The sequence below is a fragment of the Chlamydotis macqueenii genome, chromosome 1, assembly GCF_036417535.1.
Source record: "Chlamydotis macqueenii isolate bChlMac1 chromosome 1, bChlMac1.mat, whole genome shotgun sequence".
In the NCBI taxonomy this organism is placed as follows: domain Eukaryota; kingdom Metazoa; phylum Chordata; class Aves; order Otidiformes; family Otididae; genus Chlamydotis; species Chlamydotis macqueenii.
The window spans coordinates 192840272-192861714 of NC_141556.1; the positions used below are offsets into that span (position 1 = coordinate 192840272).

General features: G+C 42.3%; 1 protein-coding gene across 3 annotated transcripts in view; it reads right to left on the bottom strand.

The window, feature by feature from the left end:
- MTUS2 (microtubule associated scaffold protein 2) overlaps positions 1–21443 on the bottom strand; it is a 317361-nt gene that overhangs the window by 82724 nt on the left and 213194 nt on the right. For all 3 annotated transcript variants that reach the window (XM_086772009.1, XM_086772008.1, XM_086772007.1), the window contains exon 6: positions 1325–1486. In XM_086772009.1, coding sequence (XP_086628135.1) covers positions 1325–1486 — 162 coding nt within the window. The remainder of the gene's footprint in view (positions 1–1324; positions 1487–21443) is intronic.

The following is a 21443-nucleotide window of genomic DNA, read 5'->3' on the forward strand; positions in this document are numbered from 1 at the left end:
TTTGGGGCTTGGAGGATCTCCTGAGGCATGAGGAAGCAGGAATGAACATGAGGACACATAGAGACTGTGGTATGCAAGAGCTTGCTGTGGTTACAGCAGTATCTCTTGGGCTTTGAGGAACTTCATCAGGTTCCTCAGGGGACTCTGAGATCTTGGTTGATGGATATCCAGGGTCCATGGCAGTGCAGAAAAGTAAGTGCTAGGGCCACATTAGACAGAAAAGCAATGGGACAAATAGGACCTGGAACATGGCAGGAGAGCATTGTCCACTAGTAGTTAAGAAAGTGCTTGAAGCCACCTGGGGTGAGGAGATGTAATCTGTAACCAGGGGAGAGGGTGTCTACACCCGCTTTTAAACTTATTTTATGATTGTGACCAATAATCATATTGACCCTGCTGGCAAGTCACAACGAACATCCCTAAATCATCCATTACACCCGAACTTGAGTTTCTACATTGCCAGTGCCAAGTGTGTAATAGGTGTTCACCATCACGGGTACCCTCATCTCTCCCCACTGAGTAAGCAGGAAGATGGACCGATGCCAGGAGCCCTCAAGGGCAGGCAGCATAAACTGCTCCTTCCTCTCTCAAAAGTGGTGAGTCCTACCCAAGAAGATACAACCCTCCATCCTTGCCAAGGGGAACCTAGAGTTCATACACCATGTCCAGGTGCCACGCTAGGGAAGAAGAAGCACGAAACAAGTGTGAGCAGGAGATGGTGGAGAGACACACATGTTTTTCAACAACAAATGCATTTGGCAGAAAACTGTAAACTTTCCTGTGTGAGATGCTATGAATTCTTGCTGGCTGATTTGAGACATACCTGGATCAAGCTGAAAGAAGGCTTAGGTATGGAAAATTTTGAAACAAGAACAGATTTTTTTTTTGCTTTATTTACTTGCCTTCTTCTCCCTCTCTGAGTGAAAACACCACAAATTGCTTAAACTTAGAGGGCAGTATTCTCCTCCTTGCAAGCATAACTAGCAATCAATTAGCTGATCAAAGGAATAGTTTGGTTTCTGAAGCAATGCAATGTTTTCAAAAAGCTGTTTGGTGAGAACAAATAATATATACACTAAATCTCTGGCATGTGTAGTTAGGAGCACTAAATGCCTTCAACTCCAGATACAGTTCACAAAGTGAGATTATAGCCATGTTGTTGACTGTGTTTCAAAGAGACTACAGCAGAGTTCAGATCAGCACATTGGCAATGTGTCCAAGAATGGCATGAAAATTAATTGAGTAAGCAGTAAAATAGCTTCATAATAAGGTTTCTGGATTTCTTGGCCTAATGCAGGTGGTGGTTCAAGTCTGGAGCACTTACCAGCAGGTGCTGTGGCAGTTTTTGGTGCCGGAAGTAAGCTCCTGCGTGGAGTCACTGTGCCGCTCGATACCTGCGTCGTGCTCTTGCTGCTCCCCTTAAGGACATCTTTAGAAGATGCAGATGCCTTAGGAGTGGTTTGTTCTTCATTTCCAAAGCTGGAACCTGCAGGAGACCAAAATTGCTCTAATTATAAGTTCATAAAAAATGTATGTGAACTGTGGCATACAGACTGAGCTTGTATCAGCAATTATAATCTACAAAGACATCTTCTCTTTGCAACTTGGACTAAGTTACATGGATTTTCTCCAATACAAACAGTCACGTAGAAATAAAGAGTTCCCAGCAACTTACTTAAATGTTAAGCCTTGGCAGCTGTTGGAGTCTGACTCCAATTGGAACTTAACACCCGCTTTTGGGCTAGCTCCATAAAGGTATCTGGCTGCAAGGCTCTTGCAAGGCAAGAAAAAAAAAAATCAAGGAATTTCTAAATATCTAGGTGGATTAGTTGTTTTTGACTTTGTAGCTGCTACAGGAGCCACCCTACACGCTCACCCTAACACTTGGCAGTTGCTGTTGTCTAAGTAAGGGGGAATAGCAGGGCTCAGTGGTGCAAGGCACCAAATTCTCCTACCCGGGAGGGATTTCCCATGAACAGTCCCTCAGACCACACTCAGATATTTGAATAATAACATGAAAAACAACAGAAAAATTCTGCCTCAACTCTCACATCCACTTAAAACATTTTCTCATACTTAATCTTAGGTTGCCAAGGTTTCCAGTTCATACTGAGCTCTTTCAAGACCTCTAATGGGTTTGGTTTCCTCCTGCATTTGCCATTTAGGGAATAACGACATCCTAGGCTCTTTGTAGATAGAAGGAAATAAATATTTTCTTAACATCTGAAAAAGGCAAAGTTGGAGTGTCTTCTTTATCTATTGAATAGAAAGCTCAAGAGGAGCAAAAGATTACAGCACATCTGAACTTGAACATTTGCAGAAATAGAATATTTTGTTTGAAAAAAATGAATGGAGATAGTGGCAAGAAAAAGATAGGATTTCAGAAAAGAGCTATAATTTTTATTTCCATTATTTTAAAAAGATACAATACAATACTATGTAGGTACTGCCTGCAGGAAAATGATAATATTATTTTAATAATAGACATGCCCAAGTCTCCAGTATTTTTAAGATGTAGGCTTCTTAAATGTGTGCAAGTAAAGGATAGAATTTTTTTTTTCCTTTCTTACTGAAAATCCACTAGGAAAAAAGTGCAGATTGGAAAAGAAAATCCTCTTTTCTGATAAAGGAAGAATATACCTTTTGGCTCTGATAAAACAGCTTTAAGTTTTGCTATGTCTTTCAGGCTGCTTGCATATAGGTCTTCATTTAAACTGCATATGTGCAGTATACATGGACTTCTACAAACACATTTGACCTTTTTTCAAATAATAAGCCACATTAAAAATTCAAACAAAACAGTGTCCTGTGCTCTACACAGGAACAGGAAAATCTGAAGCTTTTGTCAGCTTTACACTGCTGTGCACATAACAACCCCTCAGCACATCAGGTCATTGTTTTATATCCAAACTAGACAGATTTTTCACCCATGTAATAAATATTTAAGATGACGTGCTGAATTACCTGCTGACAAAACACTTCAGTAGAGTCACGTCAGCAGAAAATCTGTCCCAGCCTGGCCCGGTCTCCTCAGCAGCTGTGCACGAGGACATCTCTACCAGGTGCCAAGGGTACGTTACAGCCTGTGTGTCCACCTCAGTCTGTTTGCATCATGCTCCTGAAGTTGCTCCTGAAGCGGTCTCAGATGCATGCACACCCAGTTGGTGTGGGTAGCACTGCTTGTAGAAAATATTTTCTTTCCTCACCTATTTGTTTAAAAGTTTCAATTGCAGAAACATTAACCTTGAAAAGGAAATTATTCCCATTATCTGCAGAGAAATGCCATGTAAGTGCTCTTTAATGTAAACTCTTTATTCTCCGCTGTGAAATGTGTTATATGGAGAACTTTTCAACTCACAAACCTGGCTGAATGAAAGCAATTCCTGTTGCGTTGAAGAAGGAAGTGTCCAGGGGACTTACATAATCTCTTGTTAAAAAAAAAAGTTTAAAAGCTTTTCTAGGTACCGAAGATGAAGTGCTGCCAGCTACAAGCACTTTTACTGTCTAAAACACAGCATAAGAGATCTGCTAATTACAGAAATGAGTGGGTGGGAAAGCTGACAAACACCTGCCTCATCAGGTCCCCTGAGGCAGAAATGGCCAGTGCCTGGAGAGAGCCGACAGTGCACCTCACACCATGGCTGGACGAAGCCCTTCAGGAGAAAAATAGCAAAAAAAAACCAAAAAAAAAAAGTGATCCAGCTTTTGATCTTTTAATAAGAAATGGACTCATGGAGACAAGCTGTGTTGCTATTCTGGGGGTCTGTGGGCAGGTGTTGGGGGCTGCCTGCCCAAGGAGAGGACGGGGCTGCCGTGTGCCGGACACAGCCGTTTCCAGCTGGCTCCAGCTGGTTCCAACAGACCCACCACAGGGCACAGCTGGGATCACCAGCCAAGCTGCCAGCCCCTCTGGGAAAATGTATTTGAGAAAGGGCAAAACACCGCCCTGCAGTGAGAACTGAGGAAAAAAATGTGAGAAACAGCACAGCAAGGACCAGGGTTGGAGAGGACAGAGCGGGAAGAGGTGTTCCTGGCAGCCCCTGGAGAAGGCCATGGTGAGGCAGGCATTTCCCTGCAGCTTGCGGAGAGGACCACAGTGGAGCAGATATCCATGCTGCAGCCCATGGAGGAGCCCACGCTGGGGCAGGTGAACATGTCCTGAGAAAAACTGCAGCCTGTGGAGAGCCCTCGCAAGAGCAGGCTCCTGGCAGAAGCTGTGGGCCCTGGAGAGAAGCCCACGCAGGAGCAGGTTTATCCTAAGGGACTGCAGCCCGTGGTAAAGACCCATGCTGGAGCAGGGAAAAATGTGAGGAGGAGGAAGTGGGAGAGAGGAACTATTATGGACTGATCACAACCCCCATTATCCATCCCCCCTGCGCTGCTTGGTAGAGAGGTGGGATGGAGGAGGTAGAGGAGTTGGGAAGGAAGAATTGAAGTTGAGTCTGGGAAAAAGGGGTCTGGGGGAAGCTGTTTTAGTGTTTTTGTGTTTGTTTCTCACAATTCAACTCTATTTTAATTGGAAATATATTAAATAATTTTCCCCAAGTCTAGTCTGGTTTGCCTGTGACAGTAATTGGTAAGTGATCTCCCTGTCTTTATCTCTGCCCATGAGCTTTTTCATCTTATTTTCTTCCCTGTCCTGTTGAGGAGGAGTAGTGAAAGAGCAGCTGGATGGGTGTCTGGCAGCCAGCTGAGGTCAACTCACCACAATATCAATATCAATATCTACAGAATTTGCTGAGATAAGGTCAATATTTAACATAAGATACAATATTTCCCACTTTGCTGTTCACTCGGAGACAGAGTTTGGAAATAAACAGCACGTGCATGTATAATATGCCCCAAAACCCAGATGTTTGCTGCTTCCATGGATATCACTAGAGCAGCAGCATCCCCTAGGAGCAGGGCAAGATGAGCTCCACCTTGCTACATGTGGTCCTGGATTCCACTTTTCTTTTCAAACAGTATTCAAAGAAGAAATGAAATTAAAGATCCAGGAAAATGCATATTCCTTATGATCTAAGAGGAAAATAAAGGTTTTCATTTACTCGGAGGAAATCACGTTGAAGGAAAACCAGAACAATTATTAGATCACTGTCAGCTCATTATGAGATAATGCCTTCCACTATTATCTGCAGTGGGTGAGTCAGTAGCATCTGTCCTCCCAGATTACCAGTTCTTATTTTTCAGTAAGAGCCTGTACAGAAACACCAGATGTGCAATGCATGAGCAGTTTCCAGGTGATCACATCCTCTGTTGTACTCTTTCTCTTCCCTCCTACTCCTCTACTCTTGCGTTTTATCTAAACCAGGGGAGACTCCTTGCTTGCCTTTGAAGCACTGGGCAAGTCATTTGGGTGCTCCTGCATAAAATGCCCTGTATTTTTGCAGACTCTGTGCTCTATGAGGAGCAACACTGCTGACTTGGCATGGGAGTATTTAACAGACTATTAACAATCCGCTGGAGCTAAAGGCATTCAGCCTCACTTTTATAATCTCCTCACTATGAGCCCCAAGGAATTCTACTCTTCTGCTTGTGAAAAAAAATACAGGGAAGAAGAAAAGGTGTTTGAAGACTTGCAATTACTTTGGAGACCCCCAGCTGCACCCACTCATCCCCTACACTGTTACACCAGTAGAGACATGAAGAAGCCAGACCTGGCAACACATTGTAGGCTGCATGTTCGAAGAAAACCATGATCAAAATCCCACTGTCTCCCAGGTGGCTCAAACCACTCTCTCTCCCTATGTGCCACCATGCTCTTTACCATCTGGCCCTGCCCCGCAGCACCTCCCTTCAGGGGCTCCTCACCCTCGGAAGAGGAAGGCTCTCTTGTACGTGTCACTAGGAGTTTGTGTCTCTTATATGTGTTCCTTTTCTGGAAATACATACAAAATTCACAAAAAGGCATGGAAATACAGTATGATACTACAAACAACTGCAAAAACAGCAGGAGCATGCGTGGGAGGGAATTCTGAGTTTGTCAATAAATTAATTAAGCCATGTTGTATGGGCAGGTCTTCCTCTGAGAGGAAACAGCGATAGGAAGGGCTGCATTCTGGAGCCCCACAGTCACAGTTTTCCCTGCCTGCACTCAACGGCAATAAGGTCTCCTGTTGGAGAACTTGGGTCCTTTCTAGAAAAACAGCTTGTCTGACAATGCCTACAGGCCTCTGTTTGGCTGAGAAACAGACCTCAAAAGAGTATTAAAGCAGAAGTGCAGCTGCTTCTGTGGCTCCCTGCCTTGTGTGCTGCTCTGTGAAGCCTGTCGAAACGCAGAGTTTCCAGCTCTTCATAGCAGGTCAAGCATTCGCTGTGCTGGCAGCGGGCTCGGAGCTGTTAGCTCCCCACCGCAGCTGTAATCACACCCCGAGACACTGGGAACGTGCTGGCATCGTGAAGGTTCACTGAAGCACAAACATTTGCCCAGGGAAACAGCAAGCTCTTTCCATCTTAAAGATCCTTAGACACTACTCAACACCAAATTTAATGACAATGAAGGTATGTCCAGTCATTGCAGCACCGAGCCCACTTAGCATCTCTAAAACAATTTCCAGTCACAGGACTCAATGAGCTCTACAAATAATGAAGGAGTGGAGCGGCTCTCCAAACTCACACAGTAAGGCAATAGCAGAGACAGACTGAGAAAGCAAGCTGGAAAACCTGATGATGAATGAGGCTGGAATGACTTTTTCACCTGCAAAACATTGGGATGTATTATTTCTCTGGGTTTTACCAGGCTGCACTTCTGCACCCCAGTTTTCAAGCACAAACACAAGAACAAAATGAAACTTAAAATTGCTGCCATAGCTAATCAGCTGATAAGGCAAATACTTGAAGTACTGTGAATAATGAGGTGATGTTTAAAACAAAAATCTGCATGACACACTTTTCACTGAATTGACACATTTGCTCATCCTTCAGTTAATGTCCACTCTTTATTTCTGACTTTTACCTGTAAAGTGGTAAGGAATTTCTATACATTGATTACAAAATATGCACCCTATCAGCTGAGCTTTTTTATTTCACTATTTTAACGGTTACTGTTTTAAAGTTCGACACTGTATACTTCAATATAATGTTTCACAGGGTAATTATCCAGAGACACAACTGAATGTAGAGCTCTGCAGTTCAAGCTGAAACAACGTTATTGCCCGGGCAGTGCAGCGTGATCATTAGTCCTGAGGGGTTACCATGCAATTACGATGTTATGATAGTAGGCGAGATTACTAGCCGGCTATTTTTTTTTTTTTTTTGGCTTTGCTGAGAGATAATGCCTGGTATTTCCTGACACAGAAGGCCAAATGTGCAATAGATCAGGAGGGACAAGCTGGTGACAGGTTTCTTTTCCATAAAGAACAGGAAGGGGCATAAGGATTGATGTCCACACAATGCTTAAACCTAGCTTACTTACCTCGAAGTATTTTTTCCAATCACTTTTTTTTTTTTAGCTCAGACAAAGATGTTTGAACAATAACCCTCTTTAATATATTTATTTTAGAGGAAGTTGGTGCATGCCCACATGCTTTTATAAAGGCTGATTTTTCAGAGGTCTTAGCATTCAAAACTGAAACCTGAATTTTGCATGTTAAGCTTAGTAACTGCCACCAAAATAAGGAGCCAAATCTGCAGCACCTGTCAGCAAAGGAGCCAGCTCTCCGAGGTTTAGATGGCTCTGGGTCTCTGCATGGCAGATGACTACCTCTGAGACAGCCTGCTTACCTCCAGGGAGGGAATCTGGTGCCAGCACTGATGATTAATGACAGCCATGTGATCAGTCATGGCTTTTGTACACTACCACTTTCATTTGTAAAAGACTGCTTCACGTCCATCCTTCTCCCCGTGCCCTCCAGTCCTAACGTCAAGCACCTTTCTCCCATAACACCTGCTGTCAGATGGTTTTGGCCCCTCGGACATGGCCATGCAGATAGCTGTTGGGGCACCTGAAGGGTGGGAATCCCGCAAAGCCGACCATCACCAGAAGAGCTGCAAAGCACTCCTGTGCAGATGCACTGGCAGGCTCCTCCTTCACCTCCAGCTGCCTGTGATGGTTCCTGCAGCCAGAGTGTCATGGTTTAACCTCCTGCACTTCCAGCTGATCCAGGTAAGCAAAAAACAGAGCTGTCATTTCACTTGGGCTAATTATAGCAGCTTTTCTAGAGAGAGAGCAGCCCAAACCACAGACATAGTGTGAAGAACATGGCGAGGGATCAGGAGACTGGGCTTAGCCTGGCACCAGGCTCTCCCCTGCTCACCAGTGCAGCTGGACTGGCAGACAAGCAGCATCCACCGAGATGGGCTGTGTGCTCCCAGAATGTGGCAAAGGAGGATATTCAGCTTAGCCTCGCCTGCAAAAAAGTGGATTTCAGAGAAGTGCAGATGTTGTGCCTCTGCCAAGCAGAACCGAAGCTCCTTCCTTCACATGTTTTACTGGTTTTGATGACTCCGAGTTTCTGAAACCCAAATTAATTTTTGTGGTAGAGACCTATCTTCAGTGTCCTTCATACATAATAGATAGCAGAAATACAGCCTTCTGCTGATGCACCTCCTTGTATCAATACTAACTTATTAATTTTAAATCACCAATTAAAATGCACATTTTAGGATCCAGCTAAACGGCTTTGTTACCTGAGTGGAATTACGTGCTGCTCCCTACTGAAGTGTTACAAGCCTCATTGGGCAAGGTGAAAATTTCACCACAAAGTAAAATTTCTGTATATGCTAGTAGGAGTTGCAGGCAACTTGCTGACTATGCCACACTTTGGAATCCCAAAATTTATTTTATTCAGGTTCTTGTTAAATGTTACACCTCTACCAGGCAAGATGAGTGTTTATTACGTTTATTACGTAATAAAATTTCACCGTATGTTGGTGGTAGCTTTGCCTACCACTGGTGGATTGTACAGCTGCTTGGCTAGCTGAGCTCGTTTGTATAGCTGGCTAACTAAAGCCCCACAGGGTATAGAGTGAAGGCAGCACAGTATTTTGCTGATCAATCATAATGTTTGTCAGAAAGGACAACATAAGGTTATTGGAATCTTGACAAAGATACCTGGACCACGCAGACATTTCAAAATGGGCCTGAGACATCACTGCATATTCACTTTCCGAAAGGGCCATCTCTTGGCACTACTTGGAGCTGAATTGTCAAAGGTCATTCATGACCAAATCTTCCCTCCAAACTTTCCTCATTCAGTGTACGTCTCTGATCACAGTGACAAGAAACATCCCATGTCACAAATACCCTGCTGAAGTGTCTCGTGTGGTACCCTGAGGAGCTGAGGCAGTAGGATGAAATACTGGGGAAATGTTTGCTTCTCTAACTGAGAAAAGATAAATATACCTGCTGTAAGTTCTCCTAGACATATGGATTAAGATTTCTAACAGATCAGATCAGAGTAACCTGATCTTATTGTATAATTACTCAAGCCTATCAATCAGTTGTAAGAAGGGCTGGTTCTTAACACCTGAGGTACACTTGTAGACAAGCAAATACTCATCGTGCTTTTGGAAGCTCTACTTGCCAATGCAAGTTAAGAAGAACATATTACATTAAACATTTAAATTCCTCTCAGCAGGTTCGTTTTGGGAGAGAAAATAAGTAGCTATATCCAAGCAAGAGATTTTTTAAAAACCTATGTTCAGTACATTTACTGAAATGAACTGTTATTGAAGGCTGAACTTGTAAGAAATACTGAAGTTGATCCCAGTGAGGGTAACTGAAGCGTTGTCTTCAATGCAAGCCAAGTTTGCCTTAGGATGAGTGCTTTAGGAAAAATGCTACTCGCTATACTAAGCAAAAAGCACATGAAGTAAAACAGGAGCACAGCTTTGCTTCAGGTATTTGTCTGGCAGAGCGCCATACACTGTGTTACAAAGGAGACGGATGAATACAGGTCCAAGGGTTGCTTCTTCCCCTTGTTGCCCAGCAGAGCAGTCCTCCACATCACAACAATTCTCAGGGACTGTAGAACTGTCAAAGTAACACCAAGCACTGACGGCATTTTTGCCAAGGACACATCTATGTTCCGATGTCCTCAGCTGCCAGAACAGCCGCTGGGATCACCAGTAGTTGCCCAAAAGCTAGAACAACCAGAAAGAAGATACAGATAACATCTATTTTCTACTAGTACTGAAGCATTAATGGCATGTATCAACCTACTTAGGGGGGAATTTTCCTGGGTAGGAAGATTTTGGTGTTCCTGTGTAGTACTTCAGTCCGAGCATCCACATTTCTAGAAACACCAGCTTTGTAACACGACTTGTGCTCATGCCCATCTGCTCTAATGGCAGCATGCCTACTCCTGAGCCAGCATGCCAGTTTTAACAGGGCACGCACACCCATGAAAGACAGGATTAGAAGTGACATCTGCTCTGCAAGAAGTTCCTCCTGATAGCAAGAAGTGCCAAACTAGAGCCACATGCCTTATTGTAAGGAATGACATCTGCTGACAGTTACAACATTATATTATCAACAAATGCCTCCTTCCTGGAATTGCTGCTTCAAATTTGCTTGAGCACCGACTTGGAGTGCCATATTCGGACACTTAAAGGGATATAAACTTTGGTAAAAGTGTTAATGACATTCCAATTACATTAATGAATTTCCATCAGCTTTAGCAATCCATACTGAATGCCACAGCTCAGCAGACTAGCAGAGGTTAAGCAAACAATCATCACTGTTTAAAGTCTGGTAGCATTCAGTCCTGTTCCTCCCTGCCAAGCCACAGTAATGAGTGTGCTGCAGTTCATGTGGAATTATGCTACATCAAAGAGCTAGTAAATGTGTCTGCTTCCTTCCTTGGCGTAACGGTAACTTCAGAGCATGCAATATGGGCTAAGGAGGGGAGATGTCATACTGAAACCTCAAGGATGGAAGAACCCTACAGAGAGTCTCCATTTAGTCACTAATTAATTGCACTTTATGAGCTCAGGCACAGATCCTCAAAGCTGCTTAGGAACTTAACTCTTATTTCATTTCAGATTCAAATTCAACTCACACTACTTATTCTTAATCACCATCTCAGCCCTGAAGGAGTTTCAAACCAACAGATGTCTCCATTCCAGAGCATGAAGGATGCAAGCAGCTAAGCAGAACCTCCCATGAATGCTGAGCAGTGCTTTGGTGAGAGGAGAAAGCTGGTGACAGGTACCAAAGCTGCACTGTGCTTTGGAAGCAGGCGGGGAGGCATCTAAGCTGTTCAGAGCAGCCATTCACTGTGCCCAGATCATGTGCACCCTCTTGGGCAACATGCTGTTCAAGAAAAAAATTTGCCTATCTTTTATAGAATAGCTTGGGGTAGCCTGGCTGACTGGGGCATCATCTGAGCCTCCTTCTCCCACGTCTCTGGAGGACATCAGACCAAGTAGGTACTATATCTGTCCTGCTGGAGTTGAGCCACTGTGCACCAGTGGACAAGGAAAGGGGGGGGGGGGGTGCCCTTGTCACTCATGTCCAAAAAACTGCCTAATTCTCACAGAGTCACTCCTGCATCTTTTAGAAAATGATGTGTAAAACACAACGTTTACCACTCCCCATGTCTAGAACAGGAAGAATTTCCATAGTGGGTACATATTCCTGCCCCTTCTCCCCTAGCTTATTGCCTACAGTGAGGATAAGTGCAAATGAGAACTGCAGGACCATTAGAGGTTTCCAACTTTTTTGATGTGTTTGAATTTTCCTACTGGACATTTTTCTACTGGTGGTATGGATATTTAGGGGAATATAACGTATTTATTTCTGTATACCGTATGGGAATCTGCTTTTCACAGGTAACTTTCACAAACTCCTTTGCAATTAATGCACAACATGCACTGTGCTGCTCTGTTCCGGCTCCTGTCTAGATTTGTGTTTTGTGGCTATTTTAGATGTCATACAGAAAAAAAAAAACTATAGTAAAATAAAATGTCAATAAAATTGTGTAGTCCAGAGTTACAACAATCAGGAAACATGTTTCAATGGAAAGTTTATACTGTCTTTTAAGACTCCAAAAATAAGCTTGACTTGTAAAATTCTGCTGTTTAAATGTTTAACCAGTTTGATCAAACTAAGTTTTGTTTTAATAAATAGTCAGTTATGGGGAGCCTGGAAGTAAAACTGCAATTCAAAATCACCTGGAGAGAGAAACCCACAAGCAGAACGGGTGGTTATTATAAATGGCATTATCCCTAGAGGGTAAGCACAAATTTTCAATATGACCTGTTAAAAATTTTCCTCATCTCATGTTTATTAAAAATAGCATTTTTAGTAAATGATTTTGAGCAAAATAAATGATTTGAGCAAAATGATTTTGAATAAAATTAGCTATTTTACAATAAGCTAATTTTACAATTAGCAATACTAAATGCTGTGACCCAGTAACCCAGTTAAGTTTAAGTTTTACAGTGTTTTAGCTATGATTATATTTCTATGAACTGGAATAATCTAAACCAGTCGCCCCATAATATTTTGCAGGGAATAGATGTTTAATTGCATTTATTTCACAAAATGAAAGCTCTTATAAGTATATAAAATCAAAATTCTGTTGAAATCCACAGAGGTTGAACAGAGGAGGTGGGTTCTTAAAAACTGACAGTGCCTTTATAGAACAAAGTATTTAATTTTCTACTTGATTAAGTATCAAATATTTTGTTTATTTGATCCTTTTACAGTTTTTTTGCCCTTCATATTTGAATTTAGCTAGCTGGTAGTAGCAGTATTCGAGCAATTTCTTTTCATTACAATAAATGCTACTGATAAGTAATAGAATGTAAGGCCGTTTAATTGGAGCATGCAGAAGTGATTCCCACAGGGTTATAATGGCAGAGCCCAGAGTGGAATGATGAAACCCCATATGACCAGCTCCTAGGGAGTGCCAGGCATCAGGAACACCGAGCGCAGGGCATGCAAACACCTCCCAGCCATCCGTCAGCAGACAAAACCAAGCAGCAAGATTCACAGGGAGAAACTGCACCAGTGCCACATACTAAAAGCTAGAAAAAGAAGTGGTGAGTGCTAGTAGTGGGCAACTCTCTGCTGGGGGACATCAAGGCACTTCTCTGCTGGTCTGATACATAGTCAAGGGAAGTTTGCTACTTGCCAGGAACCAAGATCTGGGATGTCACAGGGAGACTGCCACAACTGGTTAAAAGCAGATGACTATCCCCTACTTCTTTTCCACGTGGGCACCAATGACATAGTTAAGCAAAACCTGGGCAAGATCAAGCAGGACTTTAGAGCCCTGGGGGCCCAAGTGAAAGAGACAGGGGCTCAAGTGATCTCCTCCTCTGTGTTGCCAGTCTGGTATAGGGATGCAGGAAGAAGTTGACGCATCATGCAGATCAATACCCGGCTTTCTGGCTGGTATTGTCACCAGGGCTTTGGTTTCTATGATCACAGGTCATTCTTTGACAAATACACCCTATTGGGGATCGACATATCTAGAAGAGGCAGGAGCATCTTTGGTAGGAAATTGGCTTATTTAGTGAATCATACTTTAAACTAATGAACTTGGTGGGTAGGGTCCACAGCTGTAACACCTGGAAGCAATAGGGTGGATGAGCGCACTTACCAAAGTAGTGAGGAATGCTTCCCAACCCTTTCCAAAGGCAAATAGAAATGTAGTCTGGGCACAAACAGGAGGAACTGGAACTCAGTGCCCAGACAGTGCCACAGGAATTACAGAAACTCAGCGGGAAAATTCACATTACTAGAATTACTAGAAGACCACAATAAATGGCTACATACTCTTTTGGAAAGACAAGAAGGGAAGAAGAAGAAGAAGTGGAATTGCACTTTATGTAAAAGAGAAATTTGAGTGTATAGAGGTGAGCTACGGAGTAGCTCCAGTAGACCACCTCCAGTTCTGGTTCCCACAATTAAAAAAAGAACATGACAGACTGGTCCACAGGAGGGCCATGAAGATGATTAAAGGGGTGGAGAACTTGCCTTATGAGGAAAGACTGAAAGAGTTAGGTCTTTTCTCCCTGAAGGCTCTGAGGGGATCCCATCACAGTATCCCAATACTTAAAGGGCTTCTACAAAGAGGACAGAGGCTTTTTCTTTACAAGGAGCCACATGGACAACACAAGGGGCAACAGTACAAACTGCACCAGGAGAGGTTTCATCTCCACACAAAGAGGACATTTTTTACAATAAGAACAATCAATCACTGGAACGACCTCCCCAAATACATGGTAGAATCCCCATTGCTGGAGGTTTTCAAGATGTGATTGGACAGGGTGCTAGATAATCTCATCTAGGCTCCCTTTTCCACAGAAGGTTGCACTAGATGATCTTTCAAGTTTCCTTCCAACCTGGGCTATTATACAATTCTATGAAAGAGCAATAATAAATGAAGAACTCCAATTTCCAATGCCAGGCTTAAAATAAGGACTATACACCACTACTTGCTCAGCCAGTTGTAATATGAATTATGATATTATAATACCATTTATGCTCTAGCCATATATTTCCTGATGGGTTTGTAAATGTGGACAATACCAGTCTGATTACTCAGAAGATGGAAATCTACACTTCAGAGAGCAAATACAGCCTGGGCAGCCAGGCGTGAAATTCCTCATCTGACCGCAGCGCCCCAGTGCTCTTGCCACATGCCCTGGCACTGGGGAGTCTTCTCCGAGCAAGTGGCTTTTGTGAGCAGAAGCCATGTTATGCCATGTCAGCATGTCACATCATGATATCTGCTACTTTCACACAGATGTTATAGTTGCTCTTAAATCAAAGGCTGCTGAATTGAAAATACTTTAAGGCGCCATGATTTTAGGTGATTTGTGGACAGAATTCTTACTTCAATAGGCTAATGAATACATCCAGGGGCACTGGCAATAACATCGCAATTTCCTGGACTAGCACTGGTTGCCTGGATTGTAATTACATACGCTATAAAAAGGTCATTAATCTGTTCCTGGTCTTCTGTGTTCGTGGACAAGTTTATGCCAGCCTGGACCCATGACTGCAATATCCATAAGTTGCTGCCAGCCTGGACCCATGACTGCAACATCCATTTTGACATGATATAATACTGTGACATGCAGGTAAAAACTTTTTTTTTAGGATTGGACACTGACACTGTTATTAAAATGACAAGTAAACTTGATAAAGGAAATGATGTTCTAAAAAAACCATCTTTGTACATAAAAGACCCTCTGGTCTATTCCAACAAGCACTTGTTCCCAAAAATTTTATGATTCTTCTTTTTTAAGCCAGCAAATCCACCCCCTGTCAACACTCCTAAGTGGATAATCGTTACTCTTTTCTGTCAGAACAATTCTCAAAGGCCTCTCTGAAAATAACTTTGATGGTGCCTTAGTCACTCCAGTGAGTTAACTTATTAGGACACTGTCAGGCACAGACAATCAAGCACCATTCACACAAACCAGAATATCTCTTATTGGGGAAAAAACATCTTATTTTTCAAAACTTCAGATTCAGTAGGAGAGCAGGCTCGTGGTTTATAATTAAATCAAGATGTATATAATCATCCTTTTCCAACAGCACTCAGGAAATTGCCATAAAGAAGCACAAGGAAATGGTATTTCATTGGATACACCAAACTGCGCTCAAGCAAGGCCTTCAAATGATGCCAATGGAAGATGCATGTCTCCTCTAGCCTTTATGCGGCAAACAAAACTATATGAGCTGTGTATGGCTTGAAGGCTGTACGTGTCCTACAGACAATAGGAAGTTTGATTCAGTGTAAGCGCCCAGGAAAAATATCCAGTCATTCAAAAGACACATTCTGCTGCTATGTGTTTGCCCCTGGCACACCACAGCTGTGTGTCCAGTCAGGAGGAGAAGGGAAGGATAAGCACATACCACTTGGACATCCTTGAGGGCCCGTAACTGAGCCAAGGGAAGATCTCCCTTCCACATCCTTTCCAACAGCCTCTGCTTACAATATCTGCTAACAGCCCCATGAGCAGTAGATAATACAGCATCCTCTCTGAAGGGACAAGCTTCTCAAGAGGAGAACATGGCTATGTAGATTGGGCTGTCTTGCACCTCAGCTGGCTGGGACATCTGACACTGGCTGGACTGACCCCATGTTCCTGCAAGGCTGTTCCAGCTCCATCAAAAGGGAATGCAATGCCCCTTGGAGCTGGCTGTTTAAAAGTAATTACCAGGCTTTATACAAATCTGAATACCAAAAGTGTTGAAGCTTTGCCATGAACAATACTCAGTTAGCCATAAAGTACTCAGTTGATGCTATTTAAAAACAAGTGGGAAGTGCCCCTTTGGTTTTGCTTCATTTCAGCAACCCACAGCACAGTTGGAAACCCTGAGGGTCCCTGCCTACAGAGCCCATGGCCAGGATGTGAAGGATTCAGGTAATTTCAAATCAGGTAATGAAACAGAAAGTAGAATTTAAATCATGGTTATTAATTGTGACTCTTCACGTGTTCTGTCACAGCCAAATTCATGAGGACCCACTGGGACCATTCACTGCTTTCAGGCCATGGTCTTTTAAGGTTTTGGGTACTTGGTTGGACTTGGGGTTTAGATTGGGGAGGGAAGAGGACACTTTGTTTTGCAAAAAGCCTCTATTTATAAGATTATGTTTCTAAATCCAGCACTTTTAAAAAGCAGGGTTCTGATGTTACAAAGAGGTGCAATTACCTGTACCATTGTCATTGCTCTTTTTCTTAATTAGGACCTTTGAAGATAAATTCACTTGCCCATCTCTGACATGTGCCAAATGAACTGCAGGATTAACCAGAAATATCCTATTAACTCCACCTCTGTATGAATTGTCTTGTAGTTAAGACCTGTAAGGAACTATTTAAATGAAAGCTTTTTAATCATCATTTAGTACACGAGTTATTGAAGTAGGAGAGCTTCTCAATTTGTACAATTTTAAATCTCTGTATTTTTTTCAAGATAACAGAAAGTATTAACCGGATCAAGGAAAGGTATGTGTATGTGGGGAGGGTGGTGGAGGGTGAGTAAGTGTGAGGGGATCGAATTATTTCAAGGAGGTATAAAGTACAGCCAGAAGTATGATCTGCAGTGGTTTATACAAACACAAATAATGTCCTTTTGTACCGCAGGCACATTTAATTAACTGTGTGTGTATTGTACAAGGGCAGAAATATTAAACCAGAGCTTTGTCTACTGGAAAATTGTAGTTCAAGTGATTTCCATAATACTTCAGCTGCTGGAAAAGGTCCCCAAAGTCCCCGTGCTCTTGAAGAGGAACTGGATAGCTCTTAGCACTGCTAATGAATGGCAGAGGCTCCAGGAGAGCGTAAGTGGCAGATCTGCCTTGGAGACTCTCCTGTCTCGCTTTGCTGGCTCTGCGGAGTTTCCTTCTCCTCCGCAGTGGCACAAGCTGAGAGGCTTACCACACGCCCTTGGTGTTTCTCTTACGTTCTTGGGCCCTGAAGGCAGGTGCTTATGTGAAAATCTCAGCTGCTATTACTGTAAAATAATTTTTTTTTTCCTTTTTCAGCACAAAAATGTAGCCTGGGAGCATCTCCAAGGTCTTTCTTTGAAAAAGATATCCTCGGGTTTTTTGAAAGTGCACGAACACTGATATCACATTACACTACTGCGATAGAGTGCAGGTTAAACGTGCATTTGCTCTGAGAAGTGCTTAAAAATCTCCTTCTTCTCTCAGTTAAACATAAGCAATGATCTCAGGCTATTCATGTCCTAATCACTGACATTTAAACTTGTAGGTAGAAGCACAGCTCTGGAGCAATGATACTGAAGACAAAGAAGGAGGCTCTTAGAGGAGACAGAGCAGCTTTCCTACTGTGGACAGGCCAATACTGGTTAAAAAACCATGTATTTTCTTTGCATACTCCTTAGGATCAGGGAGACAAGAATATGCACCAAGCCTGTCTACGTCTCCCTCCAAACTTCCTAAGTCCCATGGATGCAGAAGGGAGTGGAATATATTGCTGAGGCTTTTTGCAAATATGATATGACTCCTTTCTGCATCAGAACTATAAAATGCATGTATAAGACGTGATTTCACCAGGACCTAGACATAATACAAGCACCTTTTATTTTACCTGTTGTAATTTTATTAGTCAGTAGAGAGTCACACAAGTCAAGTGTTTTACATGCTGGTGGAGAAAGGTGAAGGGAAAAGTGTTGCTGTTCACTACCTGAATTCTCCAAACAGCTTTCAAGGAAGAACGGTGCAGCCTGTCCTCGCTCCACAGCACATATCCCCAACCCTGCCTGGAAGTGAGGGAAGGATGCAGGCTCACAACAAGGGCTCACTGGAAGAGTGAACTACAACTATTACCCAAAACCAAGGTGAACCCACAGCTCCTCTCCTCATCTTTTCTCACCTTGGCCATCTTTTCTTTGTGACCTAAGTGACAGCAGATAATGAACTTGATGTAATTGAAGATGCTGAAAGTTTCCGATGGTGCCCTCTACTCAGTTTCTTTCCCTACAAAGGGAGCAGAGGGCCTGCAGTATGATCCAGTAGTCAGGGTCTTGTGGTCACCGTTTCAAAGTATCTTCTGCAGAGATTCAGACTACAGATCATTTGCTATCAAGATTTTTCTTCACACAGAAAAATGGAATTAAGTATGTGATGATTAGTTAAGACAGCCTTTCGTCTGTATTAGAGGCAAATCCTGGGCAATCAGCCTATCTTCTCCAGCACCATTTTGTCAATGCTTTTGTTTTAGCAAGAGGGCTATGAAGATTAATTAATTGTAAATTGCTTGTGATGAAAGGTATTAAGTAAATGTTAGATACTGTTACAGAAAAAAAAAAAAGTTTATCTGCAGATGAGCTGAGGTTTATCTGCTTTCATTTGCACCCATGCAATTCTGGTAAATGTGGGAAATCTTTGTTAAAAGCCACCTCCAACCAAGCTGCCAGTGTCTGCGGTGCAGTATCCCAGCAGTCGTTCATTAATGAAACCCACCTTTATCTTGACAGCTTTCATTATAAAACAGTGTGGCAACCACTGCTGTTTGCCTACAGCAGGGAAGATGTGCTAAGTAATGAGTAATTCATGGGTGTAAATATGAAGGGAATAAATTGCACTTTAAAATATTTATAAATTCTATCGGGGGTCTATTACGAATTTTCAGAGCAAAACACCTAGCAAGTTATATTCACACTATAAGTGGTGGAAAAATAAATTCGATTACATACATATATATATATAAACCATACAAACACTACTTTTTAAAAAACAATGGGAAATTTTGAAAATTAAAACCATTTACATAATGGATTCAAGAATAAATATATGACACACAACAGGAGTACTGGGTCTGGTAGCAGTACTGCTCCGTATACTTACTCCCCTAATAACCGATCCTGAGCTTATTCCAGTATTATTTTAGCAAAAAGATATTAAGAGAGATAACTGGGACCTGCCAGAGTAGGTTTTCAGGCAGAATTTGAAACCTGAGGCACCTGGCAGAGCAACAGTGAAAGCTGCATTTCTTTTGAGTGATCCATCCAGAACCCAGTCTATGAAATCCCCATTTCCTGACCCGTATTTCCCAAACAACATTCTGTTTCCCTAAAAGTGAAGCTGCTAATGGGCTCCCAGTGGGTGGGGGGCATTTACACTACACATGGGATATTTTTTACATTACAAAAAGCAGATGCTTGACATACAAATTACCTCTGCTGTAGTAAGCATGAGCGTTCACGTGTTACAGTGGCAGAGCACTGTGTGAAAGTAACCAAGAACAATCCTCCTCTGCCATGGCTGAGCTGAATTTGGGCTAATGGGCCTGCTAGTACTGCTAATTGGAGATTTCACTGTCTTTCTTCTTTAAAAGTAAAAAGTAATTTGGGGTTACATCCTCTTGTAGATGTTGCAGGCTAAAAGGATCGTGATTACAGTCCAGTAGTATGAGACACTACTCTTCTCCAAATATGAGGTGGGCTAAGTCCTACTACCGGCTGTCCAGGCTGCTGTCAAAGGACAGATTTTGTTGGTGGTGCTGGTTTCAGACAGGTCTGTCCCTGAACATTTGTGTCTCACAGCACGCAGCAAGATATGCTTGGTGTCATTCCCTACACACAGCCTTAGAGTCTTCTCTACGGGGAATGTATCTGAGGATATGTGTCTATTCATGCTTTGTTATTTAAACTTCTCTCAAATGGTGTTATTCCTAGTTTGTTTTCTAACAAACCAAATTTAATCACCCAACACCCTTCAAATGCCTCATTCTAACAAAAGTTGTGGGCAGCACTTCGTCAAACCAACAGCCTCGCTGGGCACTGCCAGCACCTTCAGTGTGACCTGAATTCACCACGTACTTGCCAAACCCGAGATGAAGAATGAGCTGGCAGAAGACAATGCATGGATCACCATACCAACTTGAGATATTCTGTGTTTAATCTAACGCTGTGAATAAGAATTTAATTAAATTCAGTACTTGGTGGTCAGCAACACAACTTAAGATTTTTTTTTTCACATGAGGAATTACAAATAGTTTTGTCTGAGAGCAAGAAACAGTACTAGCCCTGCAGGACATACACGGAGATAATGTTTTGTATTTTAGACCATATGTCTCATAAGAAAAGTATAGCCATGATTAGAAATTAATCCACTCCACCAGAATCTCAAGCTCAAAAATAGTCACTGGCTTGTCAGCAGCTGGGAAAAACCAAACAGCTTCAACTATTGTAAGTGGTAACAAATTTTTCTTCTGGGTTTACAAGATGCAGTTTCATGAACTTCCTTTGGAGTTTGTTTTGGGTCTTGTTTTCTTGTTTATACAATGCAAAGACAATGGAAAGCTTGAAAAACATACTGACTTTTTCTGATTAGCCAACATACCAGATATTGCTAGTTTCCCTGGAAGGTTTGTGATTTTTTTCAAATTCCTAATGAATTTTTAACTGTTACACTCCAGACAGGGCTTTTATCATCTTTGTATTCCCTGGAAATTATTAAAAAAAAAAGGTTTTAACAAAGGGTTTCTGTGGGTTTGGAAAAATAACACATTCTGCTGAAAAACATCTCAATTAGATCAATTTTGGGAGGGGTGCGGGGGGTTCCTCATGAGTATTTCACCTGGTTCTTGTTAGCAGAATGCAAGGAATTGCAAAAAATCAAAGAAGATTTTGCTCTTTGTGTGATCTGGAAGATCATTTTCATTTAACAATGTCAGTATTATCGCCAGCTTCTGCCCATCTATTTATTTTTTTCAGCAAGCTGTTTGATGAAAGAAAGGACTAATGAAATCTGGTGTCTTTTCAATTTGTGTGTTGTGTGCTTTATACATCTCCACTGCAGGGATGATGACAGCACATGGAAGTACCAGTTATTTCCACCACAATGCTCCCAGCTCACCATCAGATACGGCATGAGCCCCTACCACGGTATCCTTAGATACTCCTTGTGTTTGCAGCCTCAGTGCTCCCCTCCTGAAAAGGCATTATAAATAACACAGAGGATCTTCATTGCTCTTCTGCAGCCTCTAAGTACTCCACAGCCTCTGGTGAT